The 18,920-nt window shown below is 36.7% G+C and overlaps 1 protein-coding gene and 2 pseudogenes across 3 annotated transcripts; 2 read left to right on the top strand and 1 right to left on the bottom strand.

The window, feature by feature from the left end:
* The first annotated feature begins 3,666 nt into the window (after positions 1 to 3,666).
* On the top strand, positions 3,667 to 4,365 carry LOC147524810 (secreted RxLR effector protein 161 pseudogene; annotated as a pseudogene).
* Positions 4,366 to 5,394: 1,029 nt separating this feature from the next.
* Positions 5,395 to 7,326, bottom strand: LOC147524809 (S-norcoclaurine synthase 1-like; annotated as a pseudogene). The gene is made up of 4 exons (XR_015204060.1): positions 7,066 to 7,326; positions 6,681 to 6,928; positions 6,383 to 6,524; positions 5,395 to 5,779 (listed from the first exon to the last, which is right to left on the bottom strand). The product of XR_015204060.1 is annotated as an S-norcoclaurine synthase 1-like (transcript).
* A 1,777-nt stretch (positions 7,327 to 9,103) lies between these two features.
* On the top strand, positions 9,104 to 11,336 carry LOC147524808 (uncharacterized). 2 transcript variants are annotated; one of them, XM_086563795.1, is made up of 4 exons: positions 9,104 to 10,334; positions 10,509 to 10,748; positions 10,887 to 10,943; positions 11,038 to 11,336. In XM_086563795.1, the coding sequence occupies exons 2-4, from the start codon at positions 10,566 to 10,568 to the stop codon at positions 11,140 to 11,142; spliced, it is 345 nt and encodes a 114-aa protein (XP_086419921.1). In that variant the 5' UTR covers positions 9,104 to 10,334; positions 10,509 to 10,565; the 3' UTR covers positions 11,143 to 11,336. The 2 variants fall into 2 exon arrangements, with proteins under 2 accessions (XP_086419921.1, XP_086419914.1); XM_086563788.1 differs by having other exon boundaries at positions 9,113 to 10,334; positions 10,884 to 10,943.
* The last annotated feature ends 7,584 nt before the right edge of the window (positions 11,337 to 18,920 follow it).

Here is an 18,920-nt window from a genome sequence, read left to right as displayed (position 1 = left end):
TTTACAAGATCAGGGATAGGTTCAATAGCAGTGCCAAATCTTGCGTTCATGAAATGCAGCGATGGAGAGTCGTTCTTGTTAGAACTTTTCCTCTTCAGGTGTATCTACATAGATCATACACATTACACAGTGTTAATTGTCGAACTACATACGTGTGACATTGGGAAGACTCGCTAAACTGCGATCTTAAAGTAACATGACCAAGTCATTTATATGTCTCAAATCATACGTGTCAGATCATGACACATATATAAAGTGAGTATGGGCTGAACTATATGTGCAAATACTTTTTTGGGCTTAAGCGTATTTTTATTATCATGATGGGCTATAATAGAAATACACCCACAATATATAAGTTGAGGTCCCCATCCCAAACCCTGTTTTGAGTCTCATAGTTTTCCATTGGTTCCACTGCTTATAGGACCCATGCGATTCTGGGTTATGGAAAAATTTTAACAATTGGTATCAGTCGCCTATATGTTAATCATGAAGAGAACATACAGTTTAATTTTATTACTTCATGTAAAATTGAGTAAAAATCGAGTTTTTTTTTTTTTTTTTTAAAGTTATGACGGGTTTGCGAAATATTTTTTGTTTTTATCGAATCACCGAATCTGTTCCGATAAAAAGGTTTCATACGGTCGCAAGTTCATTATTCAAGAATCATATTCATAAGGTGAATGACGGATTTTGATCAATATGTTTTTTGATTCGTTGCCGATAACCCGTTAAAAAACTCGATCTTTTCTCGGCTTTATCCATGGATCTTTGAGATCTATAATTTAAATACACTGAAATTTGTTGTGGGGGTCATATAATATGGTAGATCACATTTAAAGGTAAGCTTTTTATGTTGCATCATCTGTTGGCATGGTTTTGTGGGTGAGCAGTACGGTTATTGCAGGCAAGATTTACTGTTGAAGCTTGTATTATCTCTAAAGGTTGGTGACGATGAGTTGTCTTTTAGATCAACTCACCAATCCAAAAATAGAGTTTGATTAAAGGCTTGCTCATAAGCCCAAAATCCAAATCTGACCCATGAACTAGACTGGGTTTGGGTCTAACCCATGTATGCCAGGTCTGACTTTGCAAACAAAGTCTGACTACGCTGACCGGGTCTGACTCAAGCTGACTGGACCTAGTTTGATTCGTTTTGGGCCTATTTGGTATTTTTTTGGGCCCAATTAACTTATTTCAGTTGTATATACCTCGTTTTAAGTCCGTTTTGGGCGTATGAATAGTCAAATTGAAGAGTTTTTCGGGCCAATAAAATAGATGGACTTAAATTTTCAGTTTGATCATGTTTGGATTTATGAACTTTCCTATTGGAATTTTCTTTTCTACTATTATCATGTTAATTAATAGAATTGAATAATAGCATGTTCCAAACATTTGAAAATTAGCCATCTAAACCATGAAATTTGGGTAAGTTCAATGTGATACGCTGCCTAAGTAGCCTCTTTCATGGAAAAAATAAGGAAAATTTATGTGGGTTTAATGGTAAAGTTTATTGGATTGTGTATGGTTGCGTCTTAATCCATGCAAGTAGTAATCGGCCCAAAAGAAGTTTATTATTTTGGCCGGATTAGTGACGGTATAAGGTAATTAATATATGTAAAATAATTTTAGGAGTTATGCATTCAATAGTCGGCCCTAAGGAAGACTTGTTGTTTGGCCAAGCCTAACTTTGTTTTACATATGTCGATTAGTCTTATGTGCTTAGAGAAAACCACTTACACGTTAAATGCTTGTCCAAAGACTTGAATTATAACGGTGTGTTAGGTTTCTCATTAAGGCCCACTACTAACATTTTATAAATGTTTTATTTCTTGTCATTTGTCTATTTGATTATTATTTTTCATTTCGACTAATGCATGCATGATAATATTACAGTTTATTATTATTTATGCATCAAAGTAAATGGCATATCTATTAATGTGGGTTATCTTTTGTATCATGTTCAGTGAATACATCTTCTATATCTGCCAATTTAACTAGTATTCCAATTCTTACTAGTTCCAACTTTACAAAATGGAAAGAACATGTTCTAATCGTTCTTGAATGTATGGATTTGGATTATGCATTACGTGTTGATGAGCCTGCTAAACTTAAGGCTGATAGTGGAGCTGAGGAAAAGGCTAACTACGAAAAGTGGGAGCGCTCCAATCGCCTTAGTCTTAGTATAATGAAGCACTCTATTTTTGAAACTTTTTGTGGTGCAATGCCTAAGGAAGAAAATGCCAAGAAATTCTAAGCCAAGTTGCAGACCTATTTGTTGCATCAGAAAAGGTGGAGGCAAGTACGCTCCTTAGCAAACTTGATTGTCACCATGCATGCGGTATACTGGCAAAGGAAATGTTAGAGAGTACATTATGGAAATATCTAATCTTGTTGCCAAAATAAGGGCACTAAAGTTGGAGTTCTCTGATGATCTCCTTGTGCACCTCATTTTTATTTCTCTTCCTGCACAATTTGGTCCCTTTAAGATCAATTATAATACTCAAAGGGAGAAATGGACTCTTAATGAGCTCATTGCTCAATGTATGCAAGAAGAGGAAAGGATGAAACAAGAGAAGACTGAAAGTGCTCACTTGGCAACTTCCTCTAATGGCAATTCAAGCACTAAGAAAAGAAAATGGAATAATAAGGGTAAAGGAACTGCAGATAATGCGACACCACAGGTGAATGCGCAAGATAAACAGGTTCAGGCTACTTTATGTTACTTTTGCAAGAAACCTACAGGTCACATTAAGAAAAATTGTCCAAAGTATATAAAGTGGAAAGCAAAGCAAGCAGGGCCAAACAAAGTGCTCACTCCTTAGATTGGATGAATGCCATGATAGAGGAGTTAAAGTCTATGAAAGACAATGACGTTTGGGATCTTGTTGAGTTGCCTAATGGAGTCAAACCCATTGATAACAAATGGATTTTCAGAATCAAAAGAGACTCAAAAGGCAGCATTGACAGATATAAAGCACGTCTTGTTGCAAAAGGCTTTACTCAAAAGGCAGGCATTGACTATAAAGAGACTTTCTCTCCAATTTCATCGAAAGACTCTTTTAGACTTATTATGGCACTTGTAGCTCATTATGATTTAGAGTTATACCAGATGGATGTTAAGACAGCTTTTCTGAATGGTGACATTCAGGAGACTATCTATATGAGGCAATCTCATGGTTTTGAGTCCAAAGGCTCTGAACATTTGGTTTGCAAATTAAAGAAATCCATCTATGGCTTAAAGCAGGTATCTCGTCAGTGGTATTTAAAGTTTGATCACATCATTTCCTCTTTTGGTTTTAAGGAAAATGATGTGAATCAATGTGTTTATCACAAGATCAGTGGGAGTAAATTTATTTTCTAGTGCTATATATATGTTGATGACATCCTACTAGCGAGCAGTGACATAGGCCTTTTGCATGAAACCAAGAGATTTCTTTCGAGGAATTTTGAGATGAAAGATCTTGGTGAAGTATCCTTTATGCTAGGCATTGAAATTCATTGTGATAGATCACATGGCATTCTGGGCTTATCACAAAAGGCTTATGTTGAAAGGGTGCTAAGTAGGTTTGGCATGCAAAACTATGCACCAGGTGATGCGCCCATTGCTAAGGGTGATAAATTGAGTTTGCTTCAATGTCCAAAGAACAATTTAGAGAAAAAGAACAAATGAAAGATATTCCTTATGCATCAATATTAGGGAGTCTTGTGTATGCTCAAGTTTGTACGCGTCCAGATATTGCGTACGTAGTTGGAATGCTAGGCAGATACTTAAGTAATCCAAGCATAGATCATTGGAAAGCGGCTAAAAAGGTGATGCGGTATTTGCAAAGAACAAAAGATTTTATGCTCACATACCGAAAAACTGATCATTTTGAGTTGATTAGGTATTCAGATTCGGATTTTGTTAGTTGCCTGGATAGTAGAAAATCCATGTCTGGTTATGTTTTCATGTTAGCTGGAGGTGCTGTATCATGGAAAAGTGTCAAACAAACACTAATAGCCTCCTCCACTATGGAAGTAGAATTTATTGCTTGTTTTGAAGCATCAAATCAAGTAAAGTGGTATAGAAATTTCACTTCTGGGCTTCATGCTATGGGTTTCATTGAGAAACCATTAGCGATTTATTGTGATAATAAAGTCGCTGAACTTTATTCCAAGAACAACAAGAGTTCATCAAAGTCTAGGCACATTGACATAAAGTTTCTTGTCGTGAAAGAGAGGGTTAAAGATCATCATATGACAATTGAGTACGTTAATACAAATCTCCAGATAGCTGATCCGCTAACTAAGGGCTTACCACCTAAGGCATTTAAGGAGCATGTAGCTTGTATGGGGGTGGTTAGTCCTTGTGATGTTTCTTTTTAGTGGGAATTTGTATTAATTTTTTGTTTACTAAACTTTGGTTGTCACTTCAGTAATTGATGATTTTGAAATAAAGTTATCTACTTATTCATTTATGGTTGCACATATAAAGTTTGATTAAGAAGAATAAAGAAAATCACTATATATCATAAAGTTGGACCAGTTGAAAATGAGCATGTTCAAGGATCACATTACATGTTATTTTCATGCTACACATCCATAGTTAATCTATTTCGTTAGAGATATTAGTATTGTGACCACAGATGAGTCTAGTCATGCTAAATATGGCAAAGGCTGCTGTGATCCTATATTTTTATTTCTCAACGGACCAGATTGTTTTGAGACGTCACTCCTAATTTCGACAATAGAATTTAGAGCTCTTAAGGTTTACCATTGTCTAATATCAGGTTATGACCTATGTGGTACAAGTGGGAGATTATTAGAACTTTTCCTCTTCAGGTGTATCTACATAGATCATACACATTACACAGTGTTAATTGTCGAACTACATACGTGTGACATTGGGAAGACTCACTAAACCGTGATCTTAAAGTAACATTACCGAGTCATTTACATGTCTCAAATCACACGTGTCAGGTCATGACATGTGTATAAAGTGTGTATGGGCTGAACTATATGTGCAGATACTTTTTTGGGTTTAAGCGTATTTCTATTATCATGATGGGCTATAATAGAAATACACCCACAATATATAAGTACTTAGTTGAGGTCCCCATCCCAAACCTTATTCTGAGTCTCATTGTTTTCCATCTATTGTGAGAGAACACAAAGAAGGGTTTTGGAGTGGAAGACAACAACGTTCTGCTACTTATATGACTTGCTTGATCAACGCTATGGCTTCAGGTATGTCCTATTACAATTAGGTTTTCTTTATTGATTGACATTCGATTTTGGGTTATGGAAAAATCTTAACAGTTCTTTGTCAGAGTTAATCACAGCCCGCTGCTCTATGCTCCCGTATATTCCGTTACTTAATATATGCAAATAAGCAATACATCAGAGTAATATAAATGAAGGCAATCTTTATGACATTCATATCTTGACAACCAAACACCATTTTCTGCATAGAGTTGTCTAACGCTTTTGCAAATTTCAGAAAAAATTAATATGCCTTCTGTCGATTTTGATAACGACTTGCAATGCTCATATAAAACATGAAGATTGCAACTATTAGGTCTGCCCTTTCTTATCCTCACTCCTCATGAGTGCAACTACGTGGTATGTGTTTTGCAACTTTGTTAGCTTGTGTGTGCTCATAAACAAAAATCTCTGAACGACATTACTAGAACGAACACCATAGATATTGTGGTGATATTACCTCAATTGTATCGCCAACATTGACAATGAAACCACCGGAAAGGGGTTTAATGGGAACCCAGTTCCTTCCTTTCTTGATCTGCAGTTGATTTGAACAAAGTTAGACATTGAGCATTTGTAAGAAAGGCCTAAAACCTTGTCCGCATGAGGACATGGTGGGTAGGAGTGTAAAAAAAAAAACCGTTGACCCATCATCCGGTAGGTTAAATAGACCAGTAGCATCATGGGTGTAGGTTCTATATTCAAACCCGACCGATCAAAGCCGCCCAACCCGCGACTGAAAGACCTCAAGACTCTAAAATATTTTTTGTATTTTGTTTATAATTTCTTTTAACTTTTGTAGAAATTTGGAGATATAAATACAAACTTATGAGTTTAATATCAATTTCCATATTCAAGTTTGAACATTGAAAATATTAGTTCAAATTCAACTTTTGAATTTTGGAGAAGATAAATCATTCATCCATTCATTTTGAATTATTTTTTAGTTTATATTTTATTGTTTTGTACCATAGATCCTGTTCGTAATCAATTTACAAATGGTAAATCACGATAAATAAGTTATGGTTTTGGATTCAAATTCAAGTTTTTTATTTTTGTTTATTTTTTATTGATTGATTCCATTTTTTCTCTATGCTGTGAATGGAAATATATTAAGCCCCAAGTTCTTTGGCCATTAATAGTTCATCCTTAGCGATTGTGATCCATCCATCTGAAACATGTTCGTCAATTTTTCTGGTTCAAGCCCCAAGTTCTTGGCCATTGAACCTAGCAGGCAAACCGTCACTCTTTGCAACTCAATTGAGTATTTCTCCGTAGTTTCCCTAAAATATATGTAGAAGAACTTTGTCATGTTTTCCATCTATAAGAGAGAATGCTATTTCTCCTTCCTACTCAATCTTAGGTTAACGCAAACCCCAGCTTTAAGGCCTCTCGTTGATAGAACTTGCAACTAATTTTCAAAATGGTTTATCACATACCTGAAAGAAGTAGGGCTAGTGGGCCGAAATCTCATGTCTCTAGAATGAACAGGCAGTGTCAAAAAGAAAAGCATGTCTCCCCAGTCTAGCTTTTGCTCTTCAGACAGCACAAAGGCTTGACCATAACCTTCAATGTTGTCGGGTAGTTGTGCATAAGCTCTTTTTTCCTCTAATGGAAGTCTAAAGAACGCATGTGTGTCAATTTTCATGTTTTCAATCAATACCTCTGGTACACTATGGTTGATCAACTACTTGACAAATTGCAAGAAATTAAACTTGTTTTGTACATTGGAACATGGTTATTATATAAGTGAAAGTAAGAACATTAATTAGATCATCAAAACACAGATAATAAATCTGCTACGTTTTAATGTGATGCACCTACATGGAAGAAGCCCCAATCTTGGCACACAACATGAAGCTTAGCTAGTTCTTCGCAAGCAAATTGTTGATCAAGTAGTCTACTAAGATCAATGACTGGGATCTCCAGAGACTTGTCGATGCAAATTACATCAGAATCCACTTCCGGACGGACATAACGGTCAGGGATGTCTTTCAACTACTTGGCAGCCAGAGCCTGGACATTCTCAACTGGGAGGGAACCACCAAATTTCCTTTCGTTCGTCATCCTACTCTCCAACCTTTAGGCTGATTAATTGTTTAGATTTAAGTCATTTAACAATGTATATAGTGTGAATTTGTTGCACACGGGCAATCCGTGTGCTTGTTTTCTATAAATTAAAAAAATAAATAAGCAGATAAAACAAAGTAAATGGAAAACAAAATTGAATACATGATAGATCTTCTTCTTCTCCATTAATCACGTATTTATTTCTTTTTCATCCAACTGTAGACCGGGATTAGTCAGAAAAAATTGCCATTAATCAAACTTTTACGATCTAAGAGCATCTTTAATGGTAAGACTTGAAAAACACCAAATTTTTTTACCAAACAAACACCAAACAACTTCAGCCCAGACACCAAAAATTCGACACCAAACTACGCTGCTATGGATAAACCATGCCAGAATAGCCTACACAGCTTTCGAAACACTACGCTAGAAAGCCCACAGTTTAGCCCAAAGCCAATTTAGCCCAAAGCCCATGTTGTTTCGAAACCCACGCTGCTTTCTGAAAACCGCGTCAAAAAAGCCCACAACAGCCCACAGGCCCATGCGGTGTTTGAAAAACCATGCGACTTATTAAATACCGCATCGTACATTTGATACAACATTAAACCAAACACTATTTCCCATTTGGTGTTTGGTTTGGTGTTTTATTTTTATTTTTTTGGTTTGGTCTCACCACTGAATATGGTTTTTACCAAATTTTTAAGAATTTGGTATTTGGTATTCATTTGGTATCACCATTAAAGATGCTCTAAGAACTCAACATACAATTATAAAACCAACACAAAGTTTCATTAATTCAACCAACTTTTATAGAAAACCCAAAACATTCTTGCAAAAAACTTAGATAACATGTTTCAATTCAAAGACATGTTACCCAAAACCCAACTTTCTCTCTTGTGCACATTCATTATTTAATTTGAGTTAAAGTGAAAGAGTAGTTTATTGACCGAATTTGGCTTGAAGATAACCAAGGCTTTTTTTGTTTGGTCCCCATGCCATCCTCATTCAGCCCTTAGTAAACTCAGTTGGCTTTTTTTGGGAAGAAGTAATCACTTTGAATGATACTTAGTGGAGAAGAAAGAAGAACCTCTTTGAATGATTTGATTGTTCATTTTAGTTTTATGTTATTTCTCTTCTTCTTCTTCTTCTTCTTTTTTTTTTGGAGCATTTTTTATAATTTAATTTGGGAAGTCAAGGTAAAGTGTATACGTAGATGGTTCCGATGGAGTGTCAGCAAACACACAGATTCAGTGTGTGCAACAAATTCGTACTCTAGTATATACTATGAGCGCTCATACTCAAACTCCCTCTATAACTCCTTTGGGACTCCATTTCCTACGTGGCATCCAAATTCAAAAACCAAATATAGAAACAAAATAATAACAAATAACATACCTAATTAAATACTAAAACTAAAAATAGTAATAAATAAATCAACAAACTTACTAATATTTCCACAAACAAAAAAAGAAAAAAATAATAAAAAACTTGAATTGGCTGTGGCAAACAAATCATCCAATTTTACCATCTGGATCAAAGTCAATATCAATTAGTGGATGAACTTTCAAGAAAGTTCGAATACTTGGTCATTTAGCATGACAATTAGTTGAATTGGGTATTCTGCCTACATTTGTCTTTTCAACTCACAAGAAAAAAAAATGTCAAAGTCTATAATGTCCAAAGGGATAGCAGAACATCAATGAGACCATGCAGCTAGACAAGGGGTCGTCATAAAAACAAGAAAGTTCAAGCAGCTAGACAAGGGGTCGTCATAAAAACAAGAAAGTTCAAGCAGCGAGTCACATGTTGAAATGTCAGGATGTAGAATTTAGTTATTAAGATTAGTTAGTCACACCTACCGTCACCTATATTGGTCAGGTTAAGCAGCTGACTTCGCCCAAGAGATTAGGAGAGTTGCATACGATCATGTGATCAATTGTAAACAAGCTCTTGTACACCCATATTCAAATCCCATCACACTTCTCGGAGGTGAAACCAAAGGAGGACTTCACCTTTCTCTTTTAAAGAATGGTTGGCGCCCTATGTCGATTCCCACTTTCACTCTTTTCCCTTGAGACTGGAGGAGGTCTTCAGTCTACGATGGAACCTCCCCATTCAAAATACTTAAACTCAATAATCACACATTTTGAATTCTTCTTCATCCCACCAATTATTTTTTCTCACTCTTAATCCATTTCCAATTTCTTTAAACCCATTTCTAGCATATTGGCCTTCTTAATGGCTTTAAAGACTTATATCAATACATATATATTCTATTATTTTTTTAATTAAGTAAGTTAGATTTGAGTTCTAACGATGTGGGGCTGTTTTGATTTGGAAGAGAGATAGTGCGAGAAGTTTTGTAATTTTGTATAGATATGGTAATGTTAGCAAAAATGGAGTAGGAGAGTAATCGAGGAAAAAAAAAATAGGGGTAGTTCTGGAATTAAGTAAAACATAAACTAGAATGGGTATGTAAGTCTAATGATTTAAACAATAGGGGGTTTAATCTAAAGGAGTGCATACTTTTGGGGGTTTAGTCTAATTAACCCAAAATATTAATATCCTAATATCCTGGTCTGGATAATAAATAATAAATATACATGAGGTTGTGTGTTAGTGTAAAAGGATTTCCTAATAGCCTGGCCTGGATTTCATTTACAATCTTTGATTTAACATAGTCATTTTATGCAATCATAATGGTGTCCCACTTCCGTTATTGTTATTGTTGATTGTTTTGCCATTGGCCTTCAGGCTTCGAAGGTTGTGTACAATGGCATCAGTTGCTTTTGTATATTATATACTCTTTGGTGGTAAAATTATGGTGGATGTGTTAGTTTCTTCTGATTAAGATTTCATCTTTGTACAATTATCAGAAGATGCTTCAGTGCCCACACCAGTCTTTAGCACCTACTCCTGCTCCAGTTCCAATTTAGGCTCCAGCAAAAGTTCCCTCCAACCCTGCCTTGCAGTATGTGATACTTAGCTCATTCAGCTGGGACCAAGACAATGAGAAAATCAAGGTACACTGAGAATTTAGTATCTTTTAGAGGATCACATGTATAATATGCAAGTGAACATCATCGGAGGGGTTTACTGAATTTTTAACTGTTTCATACTTGTAAAAGACTAGATCCTGTTTAAATCTCTGGTAATACAGTCTCATTTGTTGGGTAACTCGACTGTCCATTCCACAGATATATGTGTCGCTGGAAGGAGTGGAGCAAGAGAAAGTGGAGACCGTGTTCAAGCCGATGTCCGTTGACATAAAGTTTCATGATATCCAAGGGAAGAACTACAGATGTGCTCTACCGAAATTGAACAAGGAAATTGTACCAGAGAAATCCAAGGAGGTTGTCAAGCCCAAGAGAGTCATCATCACTTTATTCAAAGAGTCAAAGGGTAACTGGTTAGATTTGCACTTCAAAGAGGACAAGGTAACGTACTAACATTTGTTGCCCCGTCTTTCGCTTGGTCATTCCTCACACTTTCCTATTTCTAGTAGTTGATCGTGGACTATCTATGTATTATCTTCTGATTTTCTTGATCCAATATATATTTCATCATTGCAGCAGAAACCAAATCTTGACAGACAGAAAGATCCCATGGCGGGAATTATGGACTTGATGAAGGTGTGTCTTTCACTTCATCCATTGTTATCATATATAGGTTTCTTTTTTCCATCCCAGGTTTTTAATTTGGACAAAATTATGTTGGACCTTGCAGAATATGTATGAGGAAGGGGATGACGACATGCAGAAAACAATTGCTAAAGCATGGATTGATGCAAGATCTGGAAAAACCGCAGACTCCATGAAGGGATATCCTTGAGTTCTTAGGGAGTAGGTGTAGGTATGAGCAATTGTTGTGTTATCTAGTGATCTTATGCCTTACGAAGGGATTTTGTTTTCTTATGTCTTAGTAGATTTCATCTTGCTACTCTTGTTTGTCTTGGTTGTGAGTATTGAGTGTGTAAGTTAGACACAATTTATATATCTGAAAAGTTGGAAGGCTTTTGTAGTCAATATTTTGTTCATTTACCCTTTGATTGTTTCATCTACATCAAATCAAGTTTTAAAATATTTAAAATATTTGAGAACAGAGGAGGAAATGCTCGTTATCTTCGAATTCCCTAATGTCCAATGCTTATAAGAGCTAAAAGCTCTAACTTGACACTTTAGGGGTCTGACACCCTAGTACGGTCTAATTCCGTAATTGGGGAAAAAATCAAGGCATTTCTGAAGGATACATGTAGCGATATGCCATCTACAGAGATACTTGTGTACGTCAGGGAACACAATATTAGCAGCACGCATCAAGGCCAACTCCCTATCAGACACGATCACGGATGGCCTTTCGTTACCCAGCAAGCCATTAAACTGCCACAAAGCCTACTCATAGTCTATCGCTGTTTCATACCGAAGCAACACTTGACAGACTGTGAAAGACTTCCAGGTTGAAGTCACCCCCACAAACTGTACAAAAGGCCACTGATACCTATTGGTTTTGTAGGTGGCGTCTATGATGATAACTTTTAGAAAAGTCCGAGCCAACTTAACACCCTCTGGATGGGCCCATAGCAACCCCGTTATCTCATCCGTATTCGTATCCTCTCTCACCTCCTTGAAATAATAGTTTTTTGCTAACATCTCACGCAATATCTATATTTGCGTGCGACCGTTCATATCCAACTTCCTCACCTTGTGCCTCGCATTATAGACTTGATATATGCTAGATAGGTTTTCAAGATACCTATTTCTGATGGACTTCAAAACTTCTTTAGGCTTAACTGAATTTCAGTCATCTCTAACAAGTACTCGAATTGTGGAACGGTCAGTCGAGTAGCAAATACATGTCCTTCAAGGGTCTTCGCCAGTGGATGGTTGTGAATACCATTAACAACAACAATTTTCCAACTATCTACGGTGCCGCATTGGAAGCAACATCTTAACTTAAATGGACATCCACATTTTACTGTTCCCGTATTTCTCTTATTAGCCTTATCTTGACCTACCTTTTTGTGTGAACGATATGAGATACCCGAACTCTCACAAGTTAAATCCAGCCTTAGTACTCGGTTCCCATAAGCATACTGCGACTTCCCAATTACGGAATTACCACAACCACATTACATTGTTTTTCCCGAGAAGTTACCCAACCAATTACGTCATTACGTGTATGAAATACCTAAAGATATGAAAGAAAACAACAATCAATACACTAATATAATTTCATTTAAAAAATAAAAACAAATAAAATCAATGCCTAATCTGTCCTCATCAATAGTAAATATTTCTGTTGTATCCATTAAAAGCGGTTGAACATCATCCACGTCATTCGAGTTTCCAGGGTTCTCGGAATCCCGCAAAGGATCCTGCATGAAGAACAATTGTTAAGTGATGTATTATACAAATGATTTTTTATACAATTTTATTAGAATTGTAATTACGTATGTCATCGATTTGGTGAAATTTCATTTCATTTTAATAATGTTTTTCTCATTCGATGTGACTAGGTCGTTTGGACTAACCCAATTCGATGTGGTCATATCGTTTATACTAAAGTTAATCGATGTAGCTGGGTCGTTTGGGACTCAATATATCGATGTGACTAGGTTGTTCGAGATACCTAATTTCGATGTGGTAGGTTCGTTGGGGACTCAGATAAACAAAAAAATCAAGCTAGGTTTACCTTATTTCCTCTAGTATTTCTTCCCATCTCCGTATCATCTTCGGATTCACTTCCCATTGCAACTTCTTCACTTTGAATATTTTCCCTTATTTTGTCATCTTCCATTCCTCTCTCTTCTTCATTCTCTCTCACGTGGAGGAACTTCGAAACAATAAAATGGAAGACCTGAGCTTTTTAGAACACGAAGAAGATGAACCATTTAATGAAAACATGAGAGAAAATGAAGAAGAGAGAGGAATGGAAGATGACAAAATGAGGGAAAATATTCAAAGTGAAAAAGTTGCAATGGGAAGTGAATCCAAAGATGGTACGGAGATGGGAAGAAATACTCGAGGAAATAAGGTAAACCTAGCTTGATTTTTTGGTTTATCTGAGTCCCCAACAACCCCACCACATCGAAATTGGGCATCTCGAACAACCCAGTCACATCAATATATTGAGTCCCAAACGACCCAGCTACATCGATTAACTTTAGTATAAACGATATGACCATATCGAATTGGGTTAGTCCAAACGACCTAGTCACATCGAATGAGAAAAACATAATTAAAATGAAATGAAATTTCACCAAATCGATGACATACGTAATTACAATTCTAATAAAATTGTATAAAAAATCATTTGTATAATACATCACTTAACAATTGTTCTTCATGCAGGATCCTTTGCGGGATTCCGAGAACCCTGGAAACTCGAATGACGTGGATGATGTTCAACCGCTTTTAATGGATACAACAGAAATATTTACTACTGATGAGGTACAGATTAGGCATTGATTTTATTTGTTTTTATTTTTTAAATGAAATTATATTAGTGTATTGATTATTGTTTTCTTTCATATCTTTAGGTATTTCATACACGTAATGACGTAATTGGTTGGGTAACTTCTCGGGGAAAACAATGTAATGTGGTTGTGGTAATTCCGTAATTGGGAAGTCGCAGTATGCTTACAAGAACCGAGTACCAAGGCTGGATTTAACTTGTGAGAGTTCGGGTATCTCATATCGTTCACACAAAAAGGTAGGTCAAGATAAGGCTAATAAGAGAAATACGAGAACAATAAAATGTGGATGTCCATTTAAGTTAAGATGTTGTTTCCAACGCGGCACTGTGGATAGTTGGAAAATTGTTGTTGTTAATGGTATTCACAACCATCCACTGGCGAAGACCCTTGAAGGACATGTATTTGCTACTCGGCTGACCGTTCCACAATTCGAGTACTTATTAGAGATGACTCAAAATTCAGTTAAGCTTAAAGAAGTTTTGAAGTTCATCAGAAATAGGTACCCTGAAAACCTATCTAGCATATATCAAGTCTATAATGCGAGGCACAAGGTGAGGACGTTGGATATGAACGGTCGCACGCAAATGTAGAGATTGCGTGAGATGTTAGCAAAAAACTATTATTTCAAGGAGGTGAGAGAGGATACGAATACGGATGAGATAACGGGGTTGCTATGGGCCCATCCAGAGGGTGTTAAGTTGGCTCGGACTTTTCTAAAAGTTATCATCATAGACGCCACCTACAAAACCAATAGGTATCGGTGGCCTTTTGTACAGTTTGTGGGGTTGACTTCAACCTGGAAGTCTTTCACAGTCTGTCAAGTGTTGCTTCGGTCTGAAACAGCGATAGACTATGGGTAGGCTTTGTGGCAGTTTAACGGCTTGCTGGGTAACGAAAGGCCATCCGTGATCGTGTCTGATAGGGAGTGGCCGGCCTTGATGTGTGCCACTGATATTGTGTTCCCTGACGTACACAAGCATCTCTGTAGATGGCATACCGCTACATGTGTCCTTCAGAAATGCCTTGATTTTTTTCCAACCACAGAACTTGTAGAGAAAAGGTAGTTCTCGTGGAACACTGTAGTGAAATCGAGGGCTTAGGATATCTTCAACTGTAGATTTGCTAATTTGGAAAAACACTATAGGGTTGAGTACTCCAATTTTGTCAGTTATCTGCGAGAGACTTGGTGTCTTACAAGGATCGATTCGTATGTTGTTAGACAAACCAACACATTCACTTTGGGAGTACAACGACCAATAGAGTCGAAGGGTCTCATGCTCAGGTGAAAAATGTTCTAGGAAATACAAACAGACATGATTTTCTAGGTATGTATTACTTGATTTACCCAATTTTAAAGATTCAGATGTCCAAGATTAGAGGTACTTTTGAGAGGAGTCTGATTCTAACTCAGCACCGCCATAAAATTCTGTTATTTTGTGAACTCATAAAATGTTTGGACTTGCTTTTTGAAGAACTAAATACCCGTGTAATGGATGTTGCTAAAGACTCTGAGTTCATTTGTGGGTGTTATTTGCGCACCAGCCATGGATTGCCATGTGCTCACGAAATTATAGAACTTCAAAAGCAAGAGCGGTCCATATCTTTGAGTGCTATCGATCCCTTTTGGAAAACTTTGTCTGCTTCTCCAAATGTGTCTGTGGGTGTTGGTCCTGATTGTAGACCTTCGATGGATATGTTCCATAAAAGATATGAAATGGCTTCTGAAGAAGAGCAGAGGATTATGGTTAGGAAACTTATGGAGATTGCCGTGCTAGAAAGTACATGGCTAGAACTGCCTCAGGAGGAGGCGAAAACCAAAGGTTGGCCTAAGGGTAGCTGACAAGCCTTTTTTTGTGTGTGAGATGGTATATGTAGGATATGGATAGATGATGGTCATTGAACAAAATAGAAGCGTATCAAAACCTAATTATCCCTGAATAAGTAAATGATGAGTAAGGTATCATTCCACTTTTAAGTGTATGTTTATATGAAGGACAGGACTGGAAAGGGGGTTTGAGGGATTAAAAACTATTATTATAGATATTTTAGATTCTAATGCTAAACTAAACTAAACTATTGAGAATTTATAAGAAAGAGAATTCAAGGGATTAGAATCCACTAATACTTTTGATCTATGACCTTCTGTTTCATGGTTGTTCTCACAAGTAGACTACAATTAGGCAATCGAGCGAGTGCCGATGCCCTCTTGGACAAAACATCGTTAACGAATAACTCTACTTAAGGTTGTTCCTATGCTCATGTTACTAGTATCTTCTTTCTTTTTATGTGAGCTTGGGCAACTATTCAATGAATCACCATCTAAGGCAAACACAAGGAATACTTTCCTTACACTAAAACACTACACAACTAGAAGAAAAGTAGAGAATAATAGTATAATATTCAATTACAATAAATAAAACCCTATTATAGCTTTGTATTCAATTGCAATAAATAAAAGCATGTTACTAACAAATATTCAATTGCAATAAATACAACCCTAAACTAGCATGATATTCGATTGCAATAAATAAAAACCTTAATCTATACTTCTATCCCTTGGTCTGGGCAAAAGAACTAATAACTAAAAACATAAAGAACTAACCTGATTGAAGAACACCATGAACCAGAAGAATTATTAAACCTTAAGCACCGGCTTCATCTTCTCCCTTGAAGGAAAAGATTAGCTTTTCATAAAGAAGGAAGAACGAGAAGAAGAAGAGTCGAAGAACATAAGACTAGAAAAACTAATTTATTAAGACTCAGCTAGTTAAAACCAATCTTTTATTATTAATATCTCTCTGCCTCAAGTTCTGGAGACAAGAATATAAGTGAATTGGCAAATTATATGAGGCACTTAGGTCCTCTATTTATAGAGGTTACAATGAGCTCTAGAAGCATTCCAAACTTTCATTTGTTTCCTAATACAAATAGACTTCTTTCAGAGTCCAACTTCGTCTCCAAAACTGAGAAGAATTGGCTACAGTGTCGATCCATGCGTCTGGACGCACTATTCATGCGTCTCAGACGCGATCAATGCGTCTGGATGCTCGATCCATGTGTCCTAGACGCGTAAGCCGATTTTGTCTCTTCTGCTCTATCCTTATATCCTCTTTTGCGGGCTTTGGTCCAAGCAACGAATCCTTTGGCCTTGGGCTTCCAAATAGGCTTTAAAATAGGTCCAAGTCGCATCTTTAATAGCTCCAATTCCTTGGCCTTCTCCATGATTGTCCACGGGCTTCCCATGTGATCTTTAATGCTTCGAATTGATCCGTTTTACCCCATTTTCTCTAATATTGTACAAAACTCTCTTTTTCACCTGTAGAATCTTAAAACACAACGTATAAACACTATTACTCCGCTAAGATGGCTAAACAAGAGGCATAATCGAGGGTTAAATAGCACTTTTTGAGCACTTATCAGTAGATGTAAGAGAAAGCTTCAAACTGAGAATGAGAACTTTTCAAAGTGAGATCCATCTGGTTTTGAGCATTCCCAACGTGAACATGAAGAGTGGGTCTCGTCACAACAATCGGAATGTACGCCAAATTCCAAACCTTCTCATAAAACACCCACACCATCTAAATACGCTACTCCAAACCCACCTGCAGATAAGTCTTCTCTGAAACCACCTTTGCCACAAAAAAAAACCACACCACGTAAGAACTTTTCTAAAAAATCACTTTTACCACCTAAAACAACCACACCACAGAAGAACTCTTCTAAAAAATCACCTTTACCACCTAAAACAACCACACCACAGAATAACTCTTCTAAAAAATCACCTTTACCACCTAAAACAACCACACCATAGAATAACTCTTCTAAAAAATCACCTTTATCACCTAAAACAACCACACCACAGAATAACTCTTCTAAAAAATCATCTTAAAAGTTAGACATTGGCACCCTGAGGGGGCCGAAACATTACGAATTGGATATTCCAGAAGAACTACACAAATATATTGTTAAAGTGGATGACCCTTTGGGTGATGACAATTGCGGGTATAGAGCAATGTGCATTGCACTGGGAAGAAGTCAGGAAGAGTGGCCGTGGATGAGAAATGAGTACATTGTACACTCACAGTGAGGTTAGTTATGTGAAACCTACAATTTCACATACATGTGGTTGGGCACCCCATAATAAGTGGATGGCCATGCCCTTTGTTAGATATCTATTTGCTTCGAGATTTAATGTCGTCCTCGTACATTTAGGAAGTATGTACTTTCATCTTATCTTGCCACTGAGAACCCAAACAAATCCTGAGAGAGTAAAGAAAGTGTTGGGTACCACTTACATACAGAGATGTCATTTTGTCCATGTTGAACTTGTTGATGATTGTCCGGTTCCAAAACCGATGCGAAGATGGCGTAGAGCTCAACACTTAATTGTAGATAGTTGGGATATTGCATTACAAGCAAGGCAAGCGTAATTTACGACATTGAACATTCCCAATTTAGTATTGGAAGACGAGCATACTAATGATGGGTTCGAAATACCAATAGTACATGTTATCAAATAAGTCTACTTACCTTAATTAATGTTCATGTGGTTGGAATTGTAATTTGGTTTTTGATACAATTTTCTTAAATTTGATGGTATTCTTTGGTGGAATTTGATGTATGGATGTATGTTTGCTTGATTTGGATGGTTTGGATGTATATTATTTTATATGATTTTGTTTGGGTATGAAAGTCCCAAAAACCCAAATGAATTTTGCCAAGGTTATGTCCCAAACGACGTGGCCACATCACCAAAACTACTCCCAAACGATCTGATAGGATCGTTCGAGAGCCAAAATTCTAGCAGAAGCGTTTTTTTGGTCTTGAACGATCCTACCACATCGCCAAAGCTACTCCCAAATGATCTGATGGGATCGTTTGAGAGCCAAAATTCCAGCAGCATCATTTTTTTGGTCTCGAACGATCCCATTAAATCGCCAAAGCTACTAACAAACGATTTCCCCACATCGAGGCACTTTAGTTTCAAACTTAAACGATGTGACCACATCGTTTGTCTTTAGTTTGAAATGATGTGACCACATCGATAGGCTTTAGTTCCACTTAGTGCCTTAGTATGGATAGGGTTTTGACATATGTATTCAACACAATTTATGCTAATTGAACATTATAAATT

Source organism: Coptis chinensis, chromosome 1 (genome assembly GCF_015680905.1).
Source record: "Coptis chinensis isolate HL-2020 chromosome 1, ASM1568090v1, whole genome shotgun sequence".
Classification (NCBI taxonomy): Eukaryota; Viridiplantae; Streptophyta; class Magnoliopsida; order Ranunculales; family Ranunculaceae; genus Coptis; species Coptis chinensis.
Note: the sequence above shows the minus strand (reverse complement) of the source record. Positions and strands in the feature narration are given on the sequence as shown.